At 40.6% G+C, this 23,348-nt stretch overlaps 4 protein-coding genes across 6 annotated transcripts; 2 read left to right on the top strand and 2 right to left on the bottom strand.

Annotated features, from left to right (window-relative positions):
* Positions 1 to 950: 950 nt before the first annotated feature.
* On the bottom strand, positions 951 to 2,694 carry LOC116207212 (chaperone protein dnaJ 20, chloroplastic-like). The gene has a single exon (XM_031540100.1). The coding sequence runs from the start codon at positions 2,653 to 2,655 to the stop codon at positions 2,149 to 2,151; it is 507 nt and encodes a 168-aa protein (XP_031395960.1). The 5' UTR covers positions 2,656 to 2,694; the 3' UTR covers positions 951 to 2,148.
* Positions 2,695 to 9,086: 6,392 nt separating this feature from the next.
* Positions 9,087 to 13,116, top strand: LOC116206579 (inositol-3-phosphate synthase). Its single transcript, XM_031539343.1, has 10 exons — positions 9,087 to 9,499; positions 10,536 to 10,604; positions 10,785 to 10,920; positions 11,078 to 11,325; positions 11,411 to 11,637; positions 11,747 to 11,862; positions 11,964 to 12,140; positions 12,225 to 12,413; positions 12,580 to 12,642; positions 12,795 to 13,116. Exons 1-10 carry the CDS (start codon positions 9,312 to 9,314, stop codon positions 12,912 to 12,914), a joined length of 1,533 nt encoding a protein of 510 aa, XP_031395203.1. The 5' UTR covers positions 9,087 to 9,311; the 3' UTR covers positions 12,915 to 13,116.
* A 2,320-nt stretch (positions 13,117 to 15,436) lies between these two features.
* Positions 15,437 to 20,915, top strand: LOC116207262 (type I inositol polyphosphate 5-phosphatase 5). The gene is made up of 10 exons (XM_031540166.1): positions 15,437 to 15,732; positions 16,204 to 16,297; positions 16,413 to 16,493; positions 17,883 to 17,970; positions 18,083 to 18,187; positions 18,398 to 18,953; positions 19,161 to 19,354; positions 19,823 to 19,931; positions 20,151 to 20,299; positions 20,494 to 20,915. Exons 1-10 carry the CDS (start codon positions 15,586 to 15,588, stop codon positions 20,711 to 20,713), a joined length of 1,743 nt encoding a protein of 580 aa, XP_031396026.1. The 5' UTR covers positions 15,437 to 15,585; the 3' UTR covers positions 20,714 to 20,915.
* A 169-nt stretch (positions 20,916 to 21,084) lies between these two features.
* Positions 21,085 to 23,323, bottom strand: LOC116207127 (putative ETHYLENE INSENSITIVE 3-like 4 protein). 3 transcript variants are annotated; one of them, XM_031539988.1, is made up of 3 exons: positions 23,112 to 23,323; positions 22,646 to 22,960; positions 21,085 to 22,468 (listed from the first exon to the last, which is right to left on the bottom strand). In XM_031539988.1, coding segments are annotated over exons 1-3 (1,449 nt in total). In that variant the 5' UTR covers positions 23,113 to 23,323; the 3' UTR covers positions 21,085 to 21,335. The 3 variants fall into 3 exon arrangements, with proteins under 3 accessions (XP_031395848.1, XP_031395849.1, XP_031395847.1); XM_031539989.1 differs by having other exon boundaries at positions 22,646 to 22,954; XM_031539987.1 differs by lacking the exon at positions 23,112 to 23,323 and having other exon boundaries at positions 22,646 to 23,105.
* Positions 23,324 to 23,348: the final 25 nt, after the last annotated feature.

The following is a 23,348-nucleotide window of genomic DNA, read 5'->3' as shown; positions in this document are numbered from 1 at the left end:
TGAAAAATTTTATGTAGGCAATTCATTTGAATTCCATCCGGAACCTTTTACAACAACAGAAAAAATTCATCATGATCCGGAATCATTTGAGCACTTCTTTAGATAGGTTGATCAGGTATATTTTTCAAAGATGATTCATCTAGTAGATTGAATTCCAGCACAGACACGCCAATGTACAAATACTGTATATAAAACAGCAGCATTTTGTGCATGAATAAATCATTTTTGTCAATGAAAAAAATGGTTTATTTTTTAAGCCCTCTACCAATAAAAGTTGGTGTTTGGGATGAATTCGTTAAGTAGAAGATCTACAAAAGAGGGTGAAGAGCAAGATAAGGAGTGTCTTATATAAATAGTAGTGAACCTGAAGAATAACATAACCGAACGTATATTCATACACAAAGTTGATAAGGGAGGCTGGTAGTCATCATCCACTTCAGCAGGTTGGGAACCAGCATCACTTCCACCCGAAATATCCTCATTCCTTTCCTTCCTTTCACGAGATGGAATATCATTGTTAAGCCTCGGACTTTGGTGGCAACAACACCTCAGGGTATACCTGATCTCGCATCCGGTCTGATCAAATATAACAGTATGGAACATGGAGTTTCCACCGAAAACTTATGAAGTATTTGGCTATGACAGAGAAATGCTCCACAAAATTCATCTAACCTTTCCCCATCAAAACTTTCTCGTTTTGCTTCTCCAATTCAATGGTCCAAGTTTGACCACCAGCTAGGGACCTCGACGAGTAGCCGGTTCAATGACTCATTTCCGAAGCTCCTGACGAAAGCCCTTGGAATTGGCTGACAAGGAATTGAAATTTCACATCAGGAAGCAGCATATAGTGGGGGGCACAAAAAACGCAAAGATGCAACTTTTGTGATATCATCAACAAGCAGGTGGAGTCTGCACTCGGCAGAAACTGAAGTCTCAAATGGCTTTCATACTTGGCAAATAAAACAGCGAAGATCCGCTCTCTATTATGCTAATCACCATTGTTACTATACATTTGAGCAAACATCAAACAAAGCAGAACCCCAAGCAGAACGCTTTTCAGAAGTTGTGGAACAAACAGTTGGTGGTTGGGAACTATGAATATAACATCACCTACCCTAAGGAACCCAACAGAAGCATTACAGCCTAAAAGCTAAGAAACAAATTCCATTGGCATTTTTAAGACAAGGGGCTCTCTTCTAGATGGGAATTGACGTCCCATAGCTGGCGGATAACAGTAAGAGACAGGGCAGACTCGACTTCCGAGCTTTTGGAGACGCAGCAGCTCAGGGAGCATGGCCCTCAAGTAATGAGGGTTCACCAGCTTGTAACGGTTCCAGAGTGGCAGATCGTGGGCTGTACTGACCAATGGAGAGCAAAAGCTCTTCTTCCCCAAAGCTGTCCAATGTAAGCTGCAGAAGCGAGAGAGAGATCAAGATGGTCTATTTTGCTGGTGAGCTGTAGAAGCGTACGAGATTGATATCCTCTTTCAGCGAAGACACAGCTCAGTGGGCTCAACTCGTTAATCACGCTGTCATGAAAGAACATCTCTGATTATGAAACTGATTATTTAGGATGGAATATTAAGGTTGTTAAACGAGGGAATGATTTGGGATTGTTATAGTTTATCAACTTGGCCTTTGGTTCCGTATTTGTTATCGGATAGAGGACCATGTCTAGGTTGGAAATTCATGACCCTATGTTTCGGTTCGGAGAATATATGTTATATGCTCATTCCTAATATCTTCAATTCTATCTGCAAGGTGATTATTTCGTGTGCCCTTTTGGACTGAATAAAAAGGGTTGAAAACTTTTATTTTGTCGAGCGGCCAGAAAACAACCCAAAATTGTGCATTGCATGAAATTTCACAAGGGATAATTCTCGATCTCATGTGGAATAATGTACATTCGTTCGTCTGACCTGACCATAACGTTGTCGATGGCTCGAAAATCATTCTTAGCTCATGAATCTGTAGGGCCAAGAGCTGTAAAACCACAAGGCTTTCTGAAACATATAAAATAGATCGTGAAATTCTACAAATATTGAACCGAAATATTTATCCCAAAAAAAAAAATGAAACAATTAAGTTAATATATTTGAATTTGTGCAGAGGGGAATGGTCTGAGGACATGACTATGTAAAATTATACATCAGTGCTTATTATTATTTTTCCTCTGCATGCGGAGAAGAGATCTTTGCCTCAATTGTGAGAGCTGGTCCTCCCACACTTCCCTTGAGCATCTCCTGTTCCCTACGCGGTGATTAATAGCTCCTCTGCCTGGGAACCTGACCGACTCGATTAGACCCAGCTCGTAGTCATGCCACTCTCGGGAGACAGGATCGGAGAGCGTCTCGTAAGCCTTCTGGAGCTCGACGAACCGCCTGGTGGACTCTTCCTTCACTGTGGGAGGGCACACGTCGGGATGGAACTGAAGCGCCATCAACCTGTACGCCTTCCTGATCTCGTCCAGCCCCACATTCTTGGACCCCAAGGAAAGCACGTCGTAGAAGTTCACCTTCTTGCCCTGCGTGGAGATGGTCGCTTCCTTAACCCTGCACGAGACTCTGTTCGTAGTTTTGATGATCACTCTAGTATTCGGAGAAAAAACCCTAACTCTTGGAATCCTGGGGTTTGTGTACAAGGAAACCTCCATCATATGGTGTTCTAGCTAGAAAGAAAATTGGCTTTGTTTTGCTCGAATGTTAGAAGCTGGAGGTGTACTTATATACATGAGGTCATGAGTGTTGTTAATTAAATAAACAAGAATATTTGATTAATGTCTATGATCCAATTAAAACCGCGTTAGTTTATAACCTTGGTTTTCCCGTGCGATACTTAGGAGGTGGAGAAAAAAACATTGACCGTATTTTTGTCATGAAATGTTCGTCCCCTTGCTGGTGTCATCATGGGGCGATGTTCCAATTTCCTCGCGGTTTCCTAAACCGATATTGACTATTATTTTTCATGAGAAGCCTTAAATAACTTAGCTCTTTGATTTGTATCCCTGCCAGAGGGCTACGATCTAACAAGACGAGATTAATTAATTATATAATCTCTATATGATAATCTTCTTGCATGTTTTATATATATGGCCAACGACACTTGATCAAACTGTGTGGAAATAGATTGAAATAAGCAGCCCGATCGAACCATATGAAAACAATATCGTAAATGAAAATATTTTGGTTAAATGCGTCCAAACCTTATGCTTTTTCATGAAACTTAGCTTCCGATATTGAAACGAGACATTACATAGATTGGAAAGAGGACTCTAAGATATCTGAAGGACGAAGTTTGAGAACTCAAATCGATCAATCTTCTTTTTATTTCTTCTTGCCGGCGAGCCTCCCTGGACTTGTTAATAATTTCAATGGTAATTACAAAATTTGAGAGATTTAAAATATGGCACCAATTAATCACGGGATGCAGGCTACACCCATTATAGAATTGATCAGTATGCAAATAAAATACATACCTTTTCGGTGACTAACCTTAACATGTTCTTTGGTGTATTTTTTTTTTTTTTTGCTAACCTGGGGTGTTCAGGTTTCGCCCGACTAATCCTCAGGGCTCTGTGAACCCCCGGCGGTGCACAGAGCAGGTAATCACGTCAAAGGCGCTCCGGTGGCCCCATGGGGATTCGAACCCAGGATCGGATGCATGTTTAGGCGCACTTTAACCATTAGGCTAAACCCCTTGGCGTTCTTTGGTGTATCTATTGGCCTTTGATAGATATGATTTAGATCACGAGAGAATCTTTTTTAACATATATACAAACGGCTTGCTTGCGATATAAATTGTCAACCAAGTGGACCCTATAAAAAAAAACAAAAAGTGACCCTAATAGTTTTTGGTGCAACATGGAATTCAAAATTAGAATGATTTTGGACATGAAGTTTATTAAAAAATAAATAAAAGAATGATTTTGTACATATGTTTACTTTCTCTGCATTAATTACATACAATAATGTATAGAGAAAAAAACTAATATTGCTTGTTTACCGAAAAAAATTATTTGTGAATGGAGAAAATTCATATCGAGAGAACTTTACTCTCTTAGTGGACTTATCCAGCAGAAACTGGATTGGTAGAGGCTCATTGGACTTCCGGATATCAAAGTATACACCATAAAAAAAATGATGATCATGGTCATAAATTCAAAAAAGTAAAAAATTTATTATTTTGTTAGACTCGGAATATTAGGTACACTATATGCCTATCTAAAAACCAAATGACACAATAAAATGTAAAAAGTGAAATCAAAATATCTAATGAATCTTTCCTAAATCACAACCTTACTTACAACTAGCCGCTTCACCCCATGTTGCGGGGAATTACTATTCGACTATATATTTTATATTATTTCATATATAGATCATTAGATAATAATTTTATTATATTGTATAGAGAATAAATTAATATTATAGATTAATCAATGTTATGTTATTTTTTCTTTTTGAAATTTTCATGGTTCAATTAGTGTGGTGATTTAATTAATGTGATGAGTTAATAAATGCCAATCATATAATAATTGAAAGTATTAAATTTATGTTATGGGTTATGGAAGGGTTGGGCTATGAGAAGCAGAGGATTTAAAAAATGGAGTAGCAACATTAATCATCTTTCTCGTTTTGTAATTATATAATATATATATATATATATTTGTATAAATCTCTAAAATAATAATAATTACCGCCATCGTTGTATCTGATATTATTTTGACTTTTTAATAGTAAAATATCTCTAGAAAGTATATAATAATAATTTTTTCATATGAATGGAGAGTCAAGTTTGAAGCAGCAAAGTTTGTTTTTACCTTTAACCATAATCCCAATTAGAGATGGTGCCCACTAGATCGTCCAAATATTTAGCAAGTTGGGCTTGTCTAAGAGTTCATAGCCGCCAGCTACAGTCGTCAATAATCTCTTCTTCTTTTCTTGTTGAGAAGCCGCCCGATGAATTGTTTGCAACATTAATTTATTGCCCAAACCGAGATTAGTTGGTCAATATGTGTTAAGTACTCGTAAAACACACACACACGCACACACATATATACTAAGTATATCATTGTCTCACTCGCTAATAAATAACTCACTTCTTAACCTTTGACCCCTTCAATCACTAGGAATTCCTCGATCATCAATGCCTCTATTTATCTATTTCTTGCCGCGAATTGGAGCAAGTCATGGAAATTGAAAGCTGTGGGTGTATTAAATTTTGTACTTATAAAATTATTTTTATGTTTATTAACAAAACAAAAGTACAAGTTATAATATTTCTTTGTCCGACAATTTCAAATGGGCAATTAGGCAACTTCCATTATCATATATATATATATATATATATTTTAAACCCTAATATTTGGAAGTTCAGTTTGGTCCCGACTGATCTAGTCGAGCTGGATTGATCCACTAAGGGATAAAACTCTCGTGACTTAAATTTTCTGCATTTACTAGAACTCGAACTCGAGATCTTATTTAAATAAAAAAAGCGCTGAACTGCTTGAAATAACTCACGCCGGTTTGATTGTCATACTTAAGATCTATATAAGCATTATTCATCCATATCTCTACTATTAGAAAGGGAGAAAATATAATTTGCCTCATTTTCCACTTCCGATATTATCTATGTAGCAATATATTTTATTTTCAATTTCCGTTCGCTAAAGGGTAAGATTATAAATTTAATCTATAATCACCAACGACTCATCCTTTTCTCCCTCTTTCCCTCTTTTTTTTTAAAAAAAATTTCTCCCTCTCACCTGGGTCGCTCTTTTCTTTCTTTATCTCCCTTGGAAGGTAACAATAAGTCTCCATTGAGTTCAATTATAATCGAAGAGGAAAAAATTATCTCCATTGGATTAAAAAAAACTTATCCTTTTCTTTCGATAGGAAAACAAAGCAAAAGCCCAAACAACTAAATCAGTACAAAAATGGGGTGTAATAATCCCTACAAGATCCCCTAACGATACAGAACCAAAACCATTAGGAACAGAACAAAGAAAACCCAAATCAAGAGGTCGAAGAATAGAATGTCGAGCAAGCCAATCCACACAATCGTTTCCCTCTTGAAATACATGATGAATTTGGACATCCCAATCTTAGAGTAGCCCCTTAATATCATGAACCAGGGAACGATGACCATGACAAGGACCACAAGATGCAACCCCAAGAAGTCAATTACAAACCAGCAAAGAATTCACTTCAAGAATAAGGCGCATGCATCCCATAGTCCAAACAAGGTTGAAACCTGAATTAATTAGTTTTTTTTTATTAATTTGTTCATCACCATTTTCATGTTATAGAATTATGACTTTTAATTAAAGTTTGGAGAAATTGTGGTGGTGGATTCTTAAAAAGAATTTTGAATTATAAATACGATACGTGCGAGTCACTCTCTTGTTATATATATATATATATATATATATATTATTTTATTTAGTAGAAATTCTGGCAGTATTCCTCTTTTCTTTTCTTTTCTTTTTTGTCTTCTTGTTCCAAAAACAGGGTGTCGTAAATTTCCATCCAGACGAAGCCTCGTGGCCCAATGCTGACATGAACGAACGGTGATGATCATAACTCATTAAGAGTTGTTGTGTGCATATAGAGGGTTAATTACCAAAAAAATATATAAACTTTCTACATTTTATCAATTTTAATACGAATATTTTTTTTTATTTAAAAATATACAAACTATTAATTTGATATTAATCTTAGCATGATATTAATTTTTCAACCGAAAGAGCCTCAACAGAGACTATCGCCCTCCCAATGGTGGTCGCCCATGATGATAGAGGTCGCTGGTGAGCTCGATTGTTGGGATGGTGGCTGCTGATGGGACACCACCATCTACCCCTTCATTCCTTTCTCGATTTTACTTTTTAAAAAAAAAATTCCAACAGTGAGGGTCTTATTGGGACCCACTTTTGCCCCTATAAGGTCGTCGGCGACCTCAGCTACCAAATGTTTTTGGGGGGGGAGGGGGGTGTTGTGAGGTAGACGTTCTCGTTTAAAACAATAGAAAAGTTTAAACATATTAAAAATGATATCAAATAATAGTTCGTGTATTTTTAGGTCGAAAAAAAAAAAGTTAATGCTGGAATTAATAAAAAGTGAAAAGTTTAAATTTTTTTTTCCATATATATATAGAGAGAGACAGAGAGAGACATATGCACCATACTACCATACGGCGAGCAAAGCCTTAGCGGTGGCGGTGGCCGTTTAGTGTCCTTAACGATATCACCAGTCACCGTCGACTCCCCCACCCCCACCCCCACCGTCGACCACAAAAACCAAATGTTAGGGCGGTGTTCCAAGTGGGTCTGGCATTGAGCCACGTGTCATGAGGGGGCCACTTGTTTTGCTCCGTTACCTTCGCTCGACCGCTCGTTCCACTGTTCATCCATTGCGGTTCGGAACCTTTTCTTTTGCACTTATAAAATAAAATATTTATTGCACCATATACTCTAACATTCACAGATATTCTTAAATATATTCCAACGTCGCTTTTTTACTTGAAGTATCCCAACGTTACTATTTTTGTTTCACCAATTATCCCATAGGGGCTAGATAGTAACATGAAATTAGTAACGTTGAGATACCTCAAACAAAAAATCGATGTTGGGATATATCTACTGAAGTAAAAAATCACCTAAAAGTTGGGATACCCCTACAATATCACCTAAAAGTAAAAAATCAAGCCCATAGGAGCAATAAGTCAAACTATGAGCGCCGATAGAAAGCGATAATGTATGATTTGTTTCTCAAAAGATTTGCTTCCCGAAAATGATCACTAGTCAAGGGGGAAGGTATTATGAGACTTGAGACATGTATGGTTACGTGGACACGATAGTATTTGGGAGGAGGATGTGACGCGAGATTTGTATTCCTATGGATTTTAAATAAATGTTTGGTCATGCCAGGGCTTATAATTGAGATATGGAAGGAAAATTACCAAAATAGAAGATGGGAAAGAGATTGGTGGGAGGCCCAGCATCCGCCATCGCCGCCTCGACGAGATTGTCGACGACCTCAAGCGGAGTGTGGCCGACAACAGAGCCTCACCGTCCCCGAATCAGCTATCCTTCTCTTCTAACATAAGACAGAAGAGGGAAACGGGTGGTTGTGGTGGCAGGAGCCACCGCCGCTCCATCACTCTCCATCCATCTCCCTTTTTATTCGCGAAAAGAGAGAACTAGAAAAAACTGGGCTGTGAATGGCCCGATACCGGACACCATCGCCACAATCGAAGCCATCGGGATCTCGCCCAGCTGGTGGCAGAAGGAGCATCAAGACTCCCACCGCCTCCTTCACTGAAGCCTTTCATGTTTTTAATGACAAAATTTATGCAAATCAAAGGCATTAGAGGGGATTTTATGGTCATTACAAAGCTAAATATTATTCTAATCTTCTCCAATCCCACCCTCTAGGTAGGAATATTTATTTGCTAGTCCTCCGATATGTCATGTCCATCTCCAATCACAGTTAAGAAATCCTATCCTCGCTTGTATCCGGACTATCGATCACAATTAATTAGAAATCCTATCCTCGCTTATATTTGGGTTACCAAAATCGAATTACAATTTCACCTATTGCAACTTCTTTGGATTTTCCTTTTTTTGTTAAGTTCCAAAAAATAAAGAAACATTGTCTAATCAAATTCATTTTAAACGGAATAAAACAAGAACCAAGTGAATGAATATCATCATCATCATCATCATCATCACCCCATAATATAAAGCTTTTGCATGGCGGAGCTTCAACTGAAACGGAGAGCCAATTATATGGGAAGTGGCTGGGTGGCGGGCCCATGAAAGCCTACTCGGCTGCACCGTCCCCATCACCCTCAACTTGGGGCTGGCTCCGCGTGTGTTCACGTCGCTCCAACGAGAAGATATTGTGTGTTACGAATGTATGACAAATCACTAGATACATATATATAACATTCTATTTTTACTAACGATAAATTGTTTTGTAATGCCCCTAAAAACTAATAGAAATTGAAAAATTCAGTTTATTATCTTGTGAAATTGCTACCTAATGATAAGTTATATCTAAAACTTTCTCCGTTCCACCTCTCGTCACGTGTCCCCCTCTCTCCCTCTCCCCCTCTCTCCGCCCATCTCCCTTTATTTCTTATCATTTTCTTTCCCTTCTCATCCTCCCAGCTTTTCCTTTCTTTAAGCCCCTCGCCACCCTCCCATAACACAATTACATAGCCAAAACCAGCAACACAGAATTTAAGTTTGAGACCGTGTGTCTGGTTTCTCTGTGGTGAGGGTCTTCTCCCATATACACTAACACCACAGAAACAATGTTCATCGAGAGCTTTAAGGTTGACAGCCCGAATGTTAAGTACACCGACGGCGAGATCCATTCGGTGTATGGGTACGAGACCACGGAGCTCGTGCACGAGAGCCGGAATGGCACCTACCAGTGGGTGGTCAAGCCCAAGACAGTCAAATATGAGTTCAAGACCGACACTCATGTCCCCAAACTCGGGTTCGTGATATTTCTAGCTATCACTATGCTTACCAAAAAAAAAAAGGGACAAGTTTCTATATGGCTATTATAACTTCTAGATTGAGTTGATACTTGCAAAGACGACTCTTCAACATGGTACGAGAACTCAATTGGATATGCAAACTTTTTCACTATATTAGATTTTTTTCTTTTTCGTGCACCATAGAAAGCAATAAGAACTGCAAGTCGTATTTGCATGTAAAGTGTCATATTATTATTTTTTGTTGATTTATATCTGATGCCAAGGTCTTTGACCGTCCAATAACTTCTCTGAGTACCACTTACTCTATGATATTTATATTCGGCTATTGAAAGACATTGGTGAATATTTACATAGGTATTATTAGGAGTATGCACTCCTGATCTTGAAATCTCGAATTTAGATCGTATCGCCAGGGAGACTGCCGAAAGTAATCTCTAAGAACAAGACTAGACATATAAGTAACATGGAAGCATTCTAGAAATCTCCGTGGAAATACTCTTTTTTCATACTATCATTGGAAGTAATTTTACCTTCTTTCTTTTAACTCACATTTACTTAGTTATGAAGTAACTTTAACTTTGATATGAAGTATGTACAAAATGAGTCCGATTTGAATTCAAAAACTACAATTAAAAATTTCATCCAATAGAAGGGGATATTACTGAATCCCAAATGACCTGCAACTATAGGAGTACAATAATCTGTAATGCGAGTACATATAATGAAATTTGGTTCAATGTTCTTTCATTAAATTTACCCCGTACATTGCACGATTTACTCACTATATAGTCATTAGTAAATGCCCAAATTACCTTGCTTACACTGCTCCTCGTGTCCTGCCAAAATAATCCTCCTTTCTCTTGGTCTATCTCCCTCACACGTTCACCTCTGCCCCACTAATTGTCTTTCTTTCGACCTATTTGCCCTTGAACCTTTCATTCTTTTCAATTTACCTGTTTATGAGGGAAACAAAAGTTTGATAGTCGAATTATCATTACTCAATTGGTTTATTCTTTTGACAATTATTATCAGGGTGATGCTGGTGGGTTGGGGAGGAAACAATGGTTCGACATTGACCGCTGGTGTTATTGCCAATCGCGAGTAAGTAATTACATTTTTTATGATCGATTAGACTGTTTAAATGGTGAACCACGAACCACGAGTAAGTGCCACAAGTTGAAAAGGCCAAGGTACCCTTTCCTTTGTGAAGGCTATTCGATTATGCGTGTGATGTGCTGACAATTTGAATTATCTTCTCAATTTTCATTCATTTATGGATAGAGGTATTTCATGGGCTACCAAAGACAAGGTGCAACAGGCAAACTACTTCGGGTCGCTGACCCAAGCCTCGGCCATCCGGGTCGGATCTTACAATGGAGAGGAGATCTATGCTCCTTTCAAGAGCCTCCTCCCTATGGTAACTAGTCAGTTAAATTAATTGATTCCAAGTGCTATATAATCTCTTTAGATAAACCCATGACCCCTCTAATTACTCCTTAAACTTTCATAGTATTGAATTTGCTGAGTATGCATTGGATTAATCGAATTTATATTATTGTATTACATATGTACAGGTGAACCCGGATGAGATAGTGTTTGGTGGGTGGGACATAAGTGACATGAACTTGGCGGATGCAATGGCGAGGGCCAAGGTGCTGGATATTGATCTGCAGAAGCAGCTGAGGCCGTACATGGAGCACATGGTCCCACTTCCCGGGATCTACGACCCCGATTTCATCGCGGCCAATCAGGGCTCACGCGCCAACAATGTGATCAAGGGAACCAAGAAGGAGCAGGTCCAACAGATCATCAAGGACATCAAGTGCGTGGTGGAAAAGCTCATGAAATATGACAGAGTTAATGTGGACAATTTGAGGTCTGTTAATCATCTGACTATGCTTCTGTAGGGAGTTTAAGGAGGCAAACAAGGTGGATAAGGTGGTGGTGCTATGGACAGCCAACACTGAGAGGTACAGCAACGTGGTCGTCGGCCTCAACGACACGATGGACAACCTCTTTTCCTCCTTGGACAGGAATGAGCCCGAGATCTCTCCTTCCACACTCTACGCCATTGCTTGTGTGCTCGAGAATGTCCCATTTATCAATGGCAGCCCCCAGAACACCTTCGTTCCAGGTTGGACTATAACAAGAAGACCGGTCATTTCCATGCGAAACAGAAAAGAATATTAATTGAGCCTGTTCTGTGCTGATTGTGAACTCATCTTATTTCTGTACATTCGCAGGACTTATCGACTTGGCTATTCAGAGAAACTGTCTGATAGGAGGAGATGACTTCAAGAGTGGGCAGACCAAGATGAAATCTGTCCTTGTGGATTTCCTCGTCGGGGCTGGAATCAAGGTTCAGTAAATAAAACTATATTGTGGCATGATTGCTGCCCTGCAATTGGCTGTGAAAACATTAATTGATCCTCTCCATATCCATGTTTTTCTATGGGACAGCCTACATCGATTGTGAGCTACAACCATCTTGGGAACAACGACGGAATGAACCTCTCGGCTCCTCAGACTTTCCGGTCCAAGGAGATTTCGAAGAGCAACGTGGTGGATGACATGGTGTCTAGTAACGGGATCCTCTACGAGCCTGGGGAGCATCCTGACCATGTAGTTGTCATTAAGGTATGCACATTGTTTTATCTCCATCAAAGCAAATATATCCTAATAAAGCACTGTCTCACTTAAGCCTATGCATTTCCGCCGCAGTACGTGCCCTATGTTGCAGACAGCAAGAGAGCGATGGACGAGTACACATCGGAGATATTCATGGGAGGGAAGAACACAATCGTCCTCCACAATACATGCGAAGATTCCCTCTTGGCTGCACCCATCATCCTAGATTTGGTCCTCCTTGCCGAGCTCAGTACTCGGATCCAGCTCAAAGCTGAGGGCGAGGTACTTTGAAGCAATTTATTACCAGTGTTTCACGCCGTCTCATTCTTGCTCTCGATAAATAGATTTGTTTATCGAGCAAAAATGAACATAATTTTGTCTCGAGACAATTGATACAGTCTTCGCTTGCCTTTGCCCAGTGATCAATCTTTGTATTTGGCTTTGGCAGGGGAAGTTCCATACTTTCCACCCAGTAGCAACAATCCTCAGTTACCTCACTAAGGCCCCACTTGTAAGTCTTCTACTTCTCTCATCATACATTCACTAAACCAGTCCATATGGTTTATGGATCCCTTACTCTGTTCACCTTCTATAAATATAGTTCACAATTTGTATCGGAATTTGAAATTGAAAGGAGATGTGAATTGGAAAAATGATGTGCAGGTTCCACCGGGTACGCCAGTGGTGAATGCACTATCCAAGCAGCGGGCTATGCTTGAGAACATCCTGAGGGCTTGCATCGGACTGGCTCCGGAGAACAACATGATATTAGAGTACAAGTGAATGTAGCCAAGCTGCAACGACTCTTCGACGGTAAAAACATCTGGTTCAGTCCCTATTTATGCAACCATGCTGAGAAGGATGTAGAAAAAAAATGAAATGGCTGTTGTGTTAGTGCGAGTTTGCTTTTATTTCTGATGCTGTAACTAACAAGGCAATATTGTACGCTCATGGAATTGCACGAAATCTATTTTATTTTTTTTTATCCTTCAGTCCTTCCACATAAGTTGTAGGCTCGTAGCATATCAGTGATAACAGATGCATTCTCATGTTCATGACAGTATGGTTGGGACTATTTAACTCCAAAATACACTTGTTGCAAGCACGACAATTTCATAACATTAGCCATAAATGGCCTAAATTCCCAGGTTATGCGGGATCCATGAGAAACAGGACATGGAATGGTCACTTCGGAGATTTGAGATTGATATAATTCTTCATGATCATCTGTTTGAGGCTCCAAGTCTCATATTGGCACTTGTAAGACCAATATGCCCACCCGAACGTGGCACGTCCATACACTTCTATCTGAGCTTACACAAACCTCCCATTCTCTTCAGATGAGAAATTCCTGACCGTCGAGGACGTCCACTCGCCTTAAACATTTGAACTTGAATCTTTTACCATATGGTAAACGATGTATAATCAATAGAAACATAAGACGAAAGAGAGGATGTTGACATTCATTTGCTTAACTGGAAAGAGAGGAAAACTTTCAAAAAGTCCAGAGCAATAAGGTTTCTCTGCAATTTACCAACAAAGGTCAGGAGCCCATTCCCATCTGGGGAAGTGACTTTGTTCAGATCAGAAGCCCTCTGATTATGGATGAAATCGATGTTCTTTTGGATGGTAGTCATCTGCTTGAATATGTCATCGTAGAGATTGAAGTAGTGGACGTCGATAACCACCTAATCAAAGCCCCGAGCAAACTCAAGGTGCTCCTGTGGATCGGGTTGTGAAACCCCACATTTTTATATACATTCACATTCATATGGTGTACATTCACAAGCATATGGTGCCATTAAGCCCACAAGGCCTCCAATATTCTCCGTCAGCCCATAATACCTTATTTTTATTTCATTTTTTAATTATTTCCTTCTTGAATCTTCCCACCGTCTCTTTAATTCCTTTTGTTTCACCTTTGGTTTTAATTTTCGGGGCTGTGTTCTTTGACCAAAATAGAAGCAGAGGAAACATAGAGAGAGAGAGAGAGAGAGAGAAAGACGGAGTTTGGGATGAGTAGCGAGCAAGAAAGAGGCTGTGAGCTCGGGATATAGTAAAGGGAATCGGAAGAAGATGGAGTAGAACAGAGGAAGAACGTGAGCTCGATTGAGAGCTCGGGCTGGGGTTTATGGAAGAGGAAGAAGAAAGAAAGAACAGAGAGAGGAAGAGTGAGAAAGAGACAGAGGGTGTGACGACAAGCTCGGAAGGGCAATGACTCGAGGGAGAACTAGGGAGACTACTTAAAGGAGAATCGAGGGTGACGAATGGGACAGAGCAAGCGGAGATACGGCGGATGGAAGTGATATGAATTTGGAGTTCCCTAAAAAAATCATACCCTTTAATAATCGGGCCAATCTTTTAAGATTTTCTTTGGGGCGGCCAAAATGGAAAAAAACAATATTTTTCATTTGTCAGCAAAACAGTAAAAATATAAATAAATAAATAAAACTGCATAATCATACATTATTATTATTTTTGCAATTCATGTATGTACATGGAAATTCTGGAGACATTGGGCTATAACTTCTGTATTGACTGCAGCAGTGTTCGTCATCATCATGGGCTCAGAAATTCTGCATGGATCTATCGGGCCAATCGGGCCTTCATTTTGCATACATCTCGAACATCTTTTATACGCGCAGCGCATTTCATTTTCTCGATTCCTCTATGGAAACTGATGATCTCTCGCAGAAAAATTAATGGCCTCGACCACCTGATCCTTCAAAGATAGTACTCCTGACCACGTCGGCTTTCGGGAGTTTATCTTAAGAATCGCCTTTTGAACTCGTCGCTCCCCAGCAAGTTCTGGCCCCGTTGTCACCCCTCCACAACACCAAATGTGCCGATGTCACCAAGATAGTACATATCCACCCACACATTCCAAACCAAACCACCGATGCATACCTTCCGAGAGTCGCGTTTCACGGCATCATCTCTGTGTGTTCTGCTTCAATATCGATTCAGTACTCTCCGGCTTCCTCCACCTCGCCCTTCCTCATTCAATTCCGTGTTTTTCGATGATACTGGCAATGCATTTCGTTGGGCTGGAATTCTTTTCAAAGAATTTATTGCCAAAATTTTTTGGTGACAAGATGAAAATTGGAGGGCTAATTGTCATGTCATGCGACGGTTTCCCTTGTGCCCTAATGCACTAACACTTTCCTAGTCTCATCCGAAAGCAGCGCCGCTTCTGTCTCATCCCTATCAATAACAACTTATACAGATCACAACCAGATATGGAAAAAGAGAAAGGAATTAAAGAAACAAAATTCCATTAATATTTTTTAATCCAATCAGGAGACCTTCGATCAAATTTTTTTTTTCCTACATTTCTTTTGGAGAAAAACACACAATCTATTGCATCACAGTTATCTTCCCTACTAGGAGGGTGCGCAAGGATTGTTGATTGCTTTTCCAACATTCATACGAGGGAGAAAGTCGATATAGATGAATGTCGTCACGGCCCGGGCATTCCCAATCGGATGCCAATTCCGACCACATGTCCAAGAGCAGGGCCACCAGCCCTGTCCCTGCCTCCTCCCCCGGCGGCGGCCCCACCACCCCCGACAACTCCGTCAAGAACAACAAGAAAAAGAAAGTAAGGATCCGTGGTCTCTGTCTCACCTCCATACATTTCTCCGATCTTTCCATCTGGGTAAAAATCTGTCACTTCACGTCACATTTGGGAGGAACGGATGCTAACCTAACAGAAAATGGAAGCATCATATAAATGGGACAGATTTTGTACATAGATCACTTTAGAATTTTGTTCTCCAGACGTGTTCATCGTATTTTCTTCAATCTTTATATAGTTTGTGATAAAATCATTGCCTGAACTTCAGTGCAAATGCATTAATGTAATCACAAATCCTTCGTCGCGATTCGCCATTCGTTTGATTTCTTCGATTCGAAGAGAAACCAAGGCAATGCCAATCACCTGTTTAGGAATTAAGTACCCTTCTCTAATGGCCTCTACTTTAAATGTGTCCTATATGGATTTGTCCTGACTATACATTGCTGAGGCCAATTTAATTATTATTCAATTTTCATGTTTGTTTGATGGGAGAAGTCGATCATCCCCAAGATTTTTGGTTCCAAAAGAGGCGGCAAGGGGAACTCAGATGGTGACGTTTTAAGATCAGAAACAGATGAAATCGTCCTCGGTAAATTTTTTGATTATGTCAGTGTGATTTATTAATCTTTTCACCAATTAAAATATACCCATTTCTAATAATTGTATTAATTTTCCCTAATTATTATAAGTTATCTATCGCACAGATGTTGAAAATAATAAGATGATTGCTGCCAGGAGAAAGGCATTCTTGGACGCGTCTCCTCGCATGAGGAAGAGTTTCTCAGGTAACTCTGCCACTTGGCTGAATTTCTCTCCTTATCAAATTAATTGTATTTATTATATCTACGTTAACTTAAAATTTAAAAAGATGAGATGAAACGTGAGGCAGAACATGTCAAATTAAAGCCTACTGATATTAAACAAGATTATCTACATGATTCCTTGGAGGAAAACTATGTGTGACATAGCTGTTGAATTTGATTATGTCCAAAAAGTGGCTCAAACTTCACTTTTGAAGCCTAAGAGGAGTCACCATTTCGTGATTTCTTTGCTTTTTTATTTGATTTGTTTAAGGAGCGTGTCACATGTCTGAATTCATCCGACCAGCTTTCGAGCATATGTGGAGGGGATAGGAATTAAAGAAAATTACAACATTGATCGCTGTTATCTTTACACGTAGGCTCTAATAATTGAAAAGAAACGTGACTAATAGTCTTAAATCAAAAGGAAATTGCATAGTAATGTTTTCTTTTGCCTGTTTCGTAGATGCTTTGTGCGGGAATACAAACATGTAATTACTCAGAATATCATGTTTTGAGGCAGAAGTGGAAGATAAATGAGCTGGACACAGCTTCAAGAATTTAATGAAATATATGCAAGTATATGCAATTGCTTGAATATCATCATGTACTAAATATGTATGCACGTATGTATGTATTGATTGCGTTATGGAAAAGAAATGCAAGGATGAGGTGATGCTGTATATAGGTCTTTATTATTCAATTACAGTAACCAAAAATGGGTAAAAGCCACGTAACCTTCCATACAAGACTAAAATTCTCCCATATATATCTTCTTCCATGGAAAGGATTTTGGTAGCTTACCTAACCAAATCGTATTTTTCATAATTGAGAAGATATTGCTACAAGCACCCCTAAATTAATATATAATAAAATAATAAAATTACGAAGACAATAAGGCAGGTACGGAAATTTCATTATCCATGTTGACCTTTTTACAACCTTATCATCTGTTCAAAACTTGGGCTGCTACCTAGCCATGGAAAATTAAGAGGGCTATCAGCAGCACTGGCACGCAGCATTGACAACTCCCGTTATGATGTGATTGTTACGGTTCAAGTGTCATGATAACCGTCTCATCATGAAACGCACGCATAAAACTGTAATAGGAAACCTTACGATATAGTAATACATATGGAATAATTATCGTATCTCAATTTGATGAATCAATATTGGCAAAACAACAATAGCTATATGGGAATTCGGTATTGATATTATAATGAAGACAGGGTATACGAAATGGGCAGGGTCACTGATTATGAGTGACGCGATGACTCGAGTCTCAAAGTCATGCACTGTAATTTTTTTAATGGACTATGAAAGTGATTCACGGGCAACCCTATATCTTATTAAACTCCTGCCTTGTGGTGCTAGAAAGACAGACAAATAGAAGGATCGAAGGTCTAAACCTGTCAAGCTTCGAAGTCTCTATGGCCCCAGCAACAGAAGTTAAAGAAGTCCGGTACTTCCTCGCATTTGTGTCTCATTATTATCGTATCTTTTTCTGTATTTAGCTTGAGCTAACCCGTGGCCTCTTAATTAACAGTAGCGAAACTCTGTTGTTTCAATCACAGCATCTTTGTTGGGACATGGAACGTCGGCGGCAAGACCCCCAACAGCAGCCTAAACCTCGAAGATTTCCTCCAAGTTGAAGGGTCCTCCGATGTATATGTTTTGGGGTACGTATTTTACATGATAGATAGATGTTTCTTCGACTTCCAAGCTTATATTGGAAAAGCTCGTTGAGCCATTGTTACTTGTCCATAGCAATCCATCGTGTTGCTTGAGCTAATCTTGCATTGTTGCCGCCTTGTGCATTGCAGACCTAAGCAAATAGATCATGTATATGTTTTCGGGTTCTTCATGTTCTGAGAAAAAACTTTCTCTAGGTTTCAGGAAGTTGTTCCTCTAAGTGCAGGGAACGTGCTGGTACTGGAGGACAACGAGCCTGCAGCAAAATGGCTTGTCCTGATAAACCAGGCCCTTAACAGGCCAACCCATGACTCGTCAGATTTGAGCAATAATGGCACGAAATCATTAAATAGCTCCAAGTTCTTCCATAAGCCATCCTTGAAGGTCCTCAGCCGGAACTTCCGGGCCGACGGGAGCCTCCTGAAGTCGTGCAATTGCCCCACGGAACAATACTCACCCATCGGGGAGAGACAGAGGCATAGAAACCTGAGCGATCCAAGCAACCGGCCCAAGTACATGTCTTTCCAGGGCAGGGTTGATAGTGGCGTAGATGATATGATATCTGCTGCTGCGGATTTTCCTCTGAGTCCAACCTCCTCTGCCGGGGGCGGGATGCGCTACCGGCTCATTGCAAGCAAGCAGATGGTCGGGATATTCCTGACGGTGTGGGCACGGAGCAAGCTGGTGCCACACATCGGTCATCTTAGAGTCAGTTCTGTTGGGAGAGGAATCATGGGCTGCCTTGGAAATAAAGTGAGTTGTTGAATCATGCATTCTAGTGAGTGTATACTCTCTCCTCCAGTGCTATTCTTCTTTTTCTTTTTCCTCTCTCCTTTCATTTTGATACATTGTTAAAAAAATTACTTGACAGAAAACATTAGCAGATTCGAAAATTTAGGCTCACTATAATTAATTGTGGCAATTAACCTAGCTGTGTTGATAACTGATTGGGCTAAACAGGGTTGTATCTCCATGAGCATGTCGTTGCACGAGACAAGCTTCTGCTTCGTGTGCAGTCACTTGGCTTCAGGGGAGAAAGAAGGCGATGAGCTGAGGAGGAATGCTGACGTGACGGAAATCCTCAAGAGCACGCAGTTCTCCAAGGTCTGCAAAAACTCTGACCGCCAAGAACCCGAGAGAATCATCGACCATGAGTAAGTCCTTTTTTGTAATTGTAACTGAACTTGAGAATTCGTTTCCTCGATTATTATTGTTCGTTTCAAACAGAGTTTGAATGGAGAGAAATGACTTCCGGAAACAGGATTTTCAGACATAGGAACCTTGATGTGAGCTTGGGTAGGCAGATCCTCAGCCTCCAGTGGGCTGCTTTTTCATTCAGATGATGAAAGCTGTCGGATCTTTTGGGACCAAGCTAATATTTATAATGATAATGCCCATCATTCCTAGGACATGATAGATTTTTCGGGCCAAGTCCCAGACCGTGATTACAACATCAGGAATACGACACTGAACAGACCATTTTTATATGGTAGATCCATTGATCTTTCTTTCCAGTTAAACACGACATTGGTGTAAGACTAAGATTAGGTGATAGAATCACCTGCCAGGACAGAGCAGAAATAAACTCGCTATATGTCATCTGATTTTTTCTCTCATTGCAGCCGAATAATTTGGATGGGAGATTTGAATTACCGGGTTTCTCTAAGCTATGAGGAGACGAGGACTTTACTGGAGGGTAACGACTGGGATGCCTTGCTCGAGAAGGATCAGGTCCGTTATCGTTCAATCCAGAATCAAATATCAAGTATTTTTTAACATACATATGCAGTTGGTTAATCTAATCCTGTTTACTTGTATATGCCGCTGTAATTACTAAATCTTAACAAAGTCCTAGTCGGGCAAAGATCTATAGTTATCCTTTTCGTTGATGCAGTCATTGCTCAGTCCCGCTCTGATTGTCTGGTTGGTTCTTGAACTAAACATGTGCAGCTAAACATGGAGAGAGAAGCAGGGAGAGTGTTCAGCGGCTTTAGGGAGGGAAAGATCCTCTTCGCACCGACCTACAAATACTCCCATAATTCGGATTCTTATGCTGGAGAAACTGGCAAATCCAAGAAGAAACGCCGCACACCTGCCTGGTAAGCCCACAACCCTGCTTTCAGAAAATTGACACATCCAGTGACTTCATATATTGGTTAGGACTTATGAAGTAGAGCAAAGCGTGAAGTTTCACCAGTCAAGCCACCCGTCTTCTTTAAAAAGACAATCACCAGCTTTTGCTGGATCCATCCTTGTCCATGAGAATGACATTTCTTGGTTTGATTACCTTCAGGTGTGATAGGATACTTTGGCGAGGGCGTGGAATTGAACAACTATCCTATGTGCGGGGAGAATCAAGATTCTCAGATCACAGGCCCGTCTGCTCTGTATTTTCGGTGGAAGTTGAAGTGAGAAGTAAGAAAATGAAGTTCCGAAAAGGTTACTCGTGTGCCGGTACTAGGTTGGACTATAATGACTGTATACCTCAGAAGCATAGCTTTTATGAATTTTGAGTGGAGCGCTCCTCATCTGTTTTTGCTTCTTCAATTTTTGCGGAACTTGGTCTAACTTGACCAAGTTTGGGAAAAATTTTGTGGGAAAAGCCACCGCTTAAAAGTCTATACAATTGATTTTTTTGTTTCCAGAATGGACTAGATCGAAAACGAGCAATCAATGTAAGATCAAAATATATATGATGCCGAGTGTTTTGTTCAATATGTACTTTGTACAGTCTATCTCATAGTGGCCAGAAGATTTTATTGGCCCTACTTAATTAGTAGCAGTAATCTTCACGGTTTATTGGTTAACATCAACCGGGACAGGCGAAATGCTCGTAAAGAACTAAAGAATCGTTGCACACTTCAAAAGCATGGATTTGGCATAGTTGAAAATAACTCATTATTCTCGTTTCTATAAACTCCGGTTACGCAAAATTTCACTATATAGTACCATAGGGATTTTTTTTTTCCCGTAGCATTGCCTGGGAGTTTTAATAGATTGACAGGCACAACATTAGGATAACTTACCGAATACATCAATAAAGAACCGGCAAATACATCTATAAAGAACCGGCATAGTCTTCTGTTATCGGCTGATGAGAAAGCGATAAGAAAGCTTAAGACGGCATAGTGGAGTTTAAGGTGAGCTGTTATCAACGTACTTAAGGTCCCATATCGAAGTCTCTCTGTAGTCGTAAAGGCTTACGTGCTCGTCACACGGATCCGAGTTCAAGTCCACACACTCCCTTTGTGTGGCAAACGCATCTGTACCCATCACCATATCTTCGATACTACCCTTCCAATAGTTCATGTATTCTTCCACTCTATCGCCGCCATAGGGCCTCTCCCTCACCTCACCCGGGTGCACTAACTCCGTCCAGTCATGCAGGTTCACTGTACCGCGGTTGCTATCCACAATCTCACTGCCCACCATAACCTCGGTGTTGCGCGGCCCTTTACCATACACCTCAGGACCTTTACCGGAAGGCGTATCACGGTAGATACAGAGAATCTCGTGATTGGTTCTCAAGTTCTTATCGAAGAACACGGCGCTCGGCTCACTCCGTGGACACTCATAGTTGTGGCACGGGTACGACATCCTTTCCAGGTTGCTCTCCTCCCGGAAACTAAACCCGCACTTCCTCTTCTCATTGCGTCGGAACGCATCGCTCCTCTTCTTTTCATTTTCTTCTTCATCGGATGAGGTCTTGAGGTACTTCTCAGGTCTTTGAAAGAATAGCTCTTCTTGGTCGACCACCTTAGACCATGTCACACTTTCTTTCGCGGTCATCTTGTCTTGCAAGCACTTGGACTGTTTGACCAGCCTCCTCATTCTGCCCAAATCAGGTGACATGTGCTTTATGACAGCTGCCAAAACACTGATCTTCCAAGCTTTCTTCAGGTCATGGGGCTTCCTGTAAGGAGGTGGGCCCAGTTCTTGTGCCCTGCCCTGCTGGCCCCACCAGACCTCACTGCCGCTGGGCCACCACGGCGGTGGCACACCCATGTCTAGGGGGAACTTCCTCTGGGGAGGGACACAGTGTTGGATCAGGGCAGAGAGGAGTGAGCCCAAGGTTGTGTCTTGTAGGTCATGGAGGAGGTGCATTAGGGTCGTGCCAGGCTTGACCGACTCATCGGCTGCTTCGACGACTGGCATGTACTGTGCGATGGCCTTAGGCGCATTCTGGTTGAACTGCACCGTCTCCTTCCACCACTGCCGCAGACTATCAGAAGAGCCGGTCACGGGCTTCCCTTTTTCGGGCACGATACCTAACAATAAGAAATCAGTCCATCGACTGATTAGAGAAGATAAAATAATTAAAATAATTTTAAGAAGACGCGCATGTATATAAGGTTGTACTTCGATCTTTCTTCCCCTCAAAGGCTTAACCAGTTAGATTTTTATTGAATCGGCAAGCATTAGAGAATGGAGAATATGATCGGTACCATAGACAAATCCTTGTCCATTACAAACTTCCATGATCTTGACCATATACTTAAGGATCGAATCTTGGGCCCGAGCCATCTTCTTCCTCTGTGATGCCACCTTTTTAGTACTCGAAGCCTCGTACTCTGGTTCCTCATTCTGCTTCTCCTTGAACTTCTGCATCCGCATCCGGTCCTTCCACATCCGTCGCTTGAGATCATCGATACTGATCTCCTCGATGTCGTCATCATCCAATTCTTCTTCCAATCCCGTGCTCGGACTCGATGCCGGCTCAAGCACATGTTGGTCGATCTCCACCATGTCTATTCCTGCCACTTGAATGAAATAGTGATATATACTGAGTCTATATACCTCAGAGAAAGAGATCAAGATGGCAAGGAAAACGAGTATATCGGCGACCATTCGTTACGGTTAATACTGTGTATACATATATATACAGGACTAGCTAGAGTTTTTAGGGCTTACTGATGATATTCTAAACGTCCTTTGGCAGATGGAATATCAGGGTCAAAACTCGGGGCACGACCTCTATATATAGTCTCTAGTCTTTGGATAGGGTTTTTCTATACATGGTCCTGATGACCCACGACCATCCTCCTTGTCTCTCCACCTTTGGATCTGCAAGCCAAGGAAAATAGTTCAAGGGTGTAGGGCAGTGCGCGAACCGATCGAGGCATTTTCCTATATAGATAGGTATAACAA

This window comes from Punica granatum, chromosome 5 (genome assembly GCF_007655135.1).
Source record: "Punica granatum isolate Tunisia-2019 chromosome 5, ASM765513v2, whole genome shotgun sequence".
Lineage (NCBI taxonomy): Eukaryota > Viridiplantae > Streptophyta > Magnoliopsida > Myrtales > Lythraceae > Punica > Punica granatum.
Note: the sequence above shows the minus strand (reverse complement) of the source record. Positions and strands in the feature narration are given on the sequence as shown.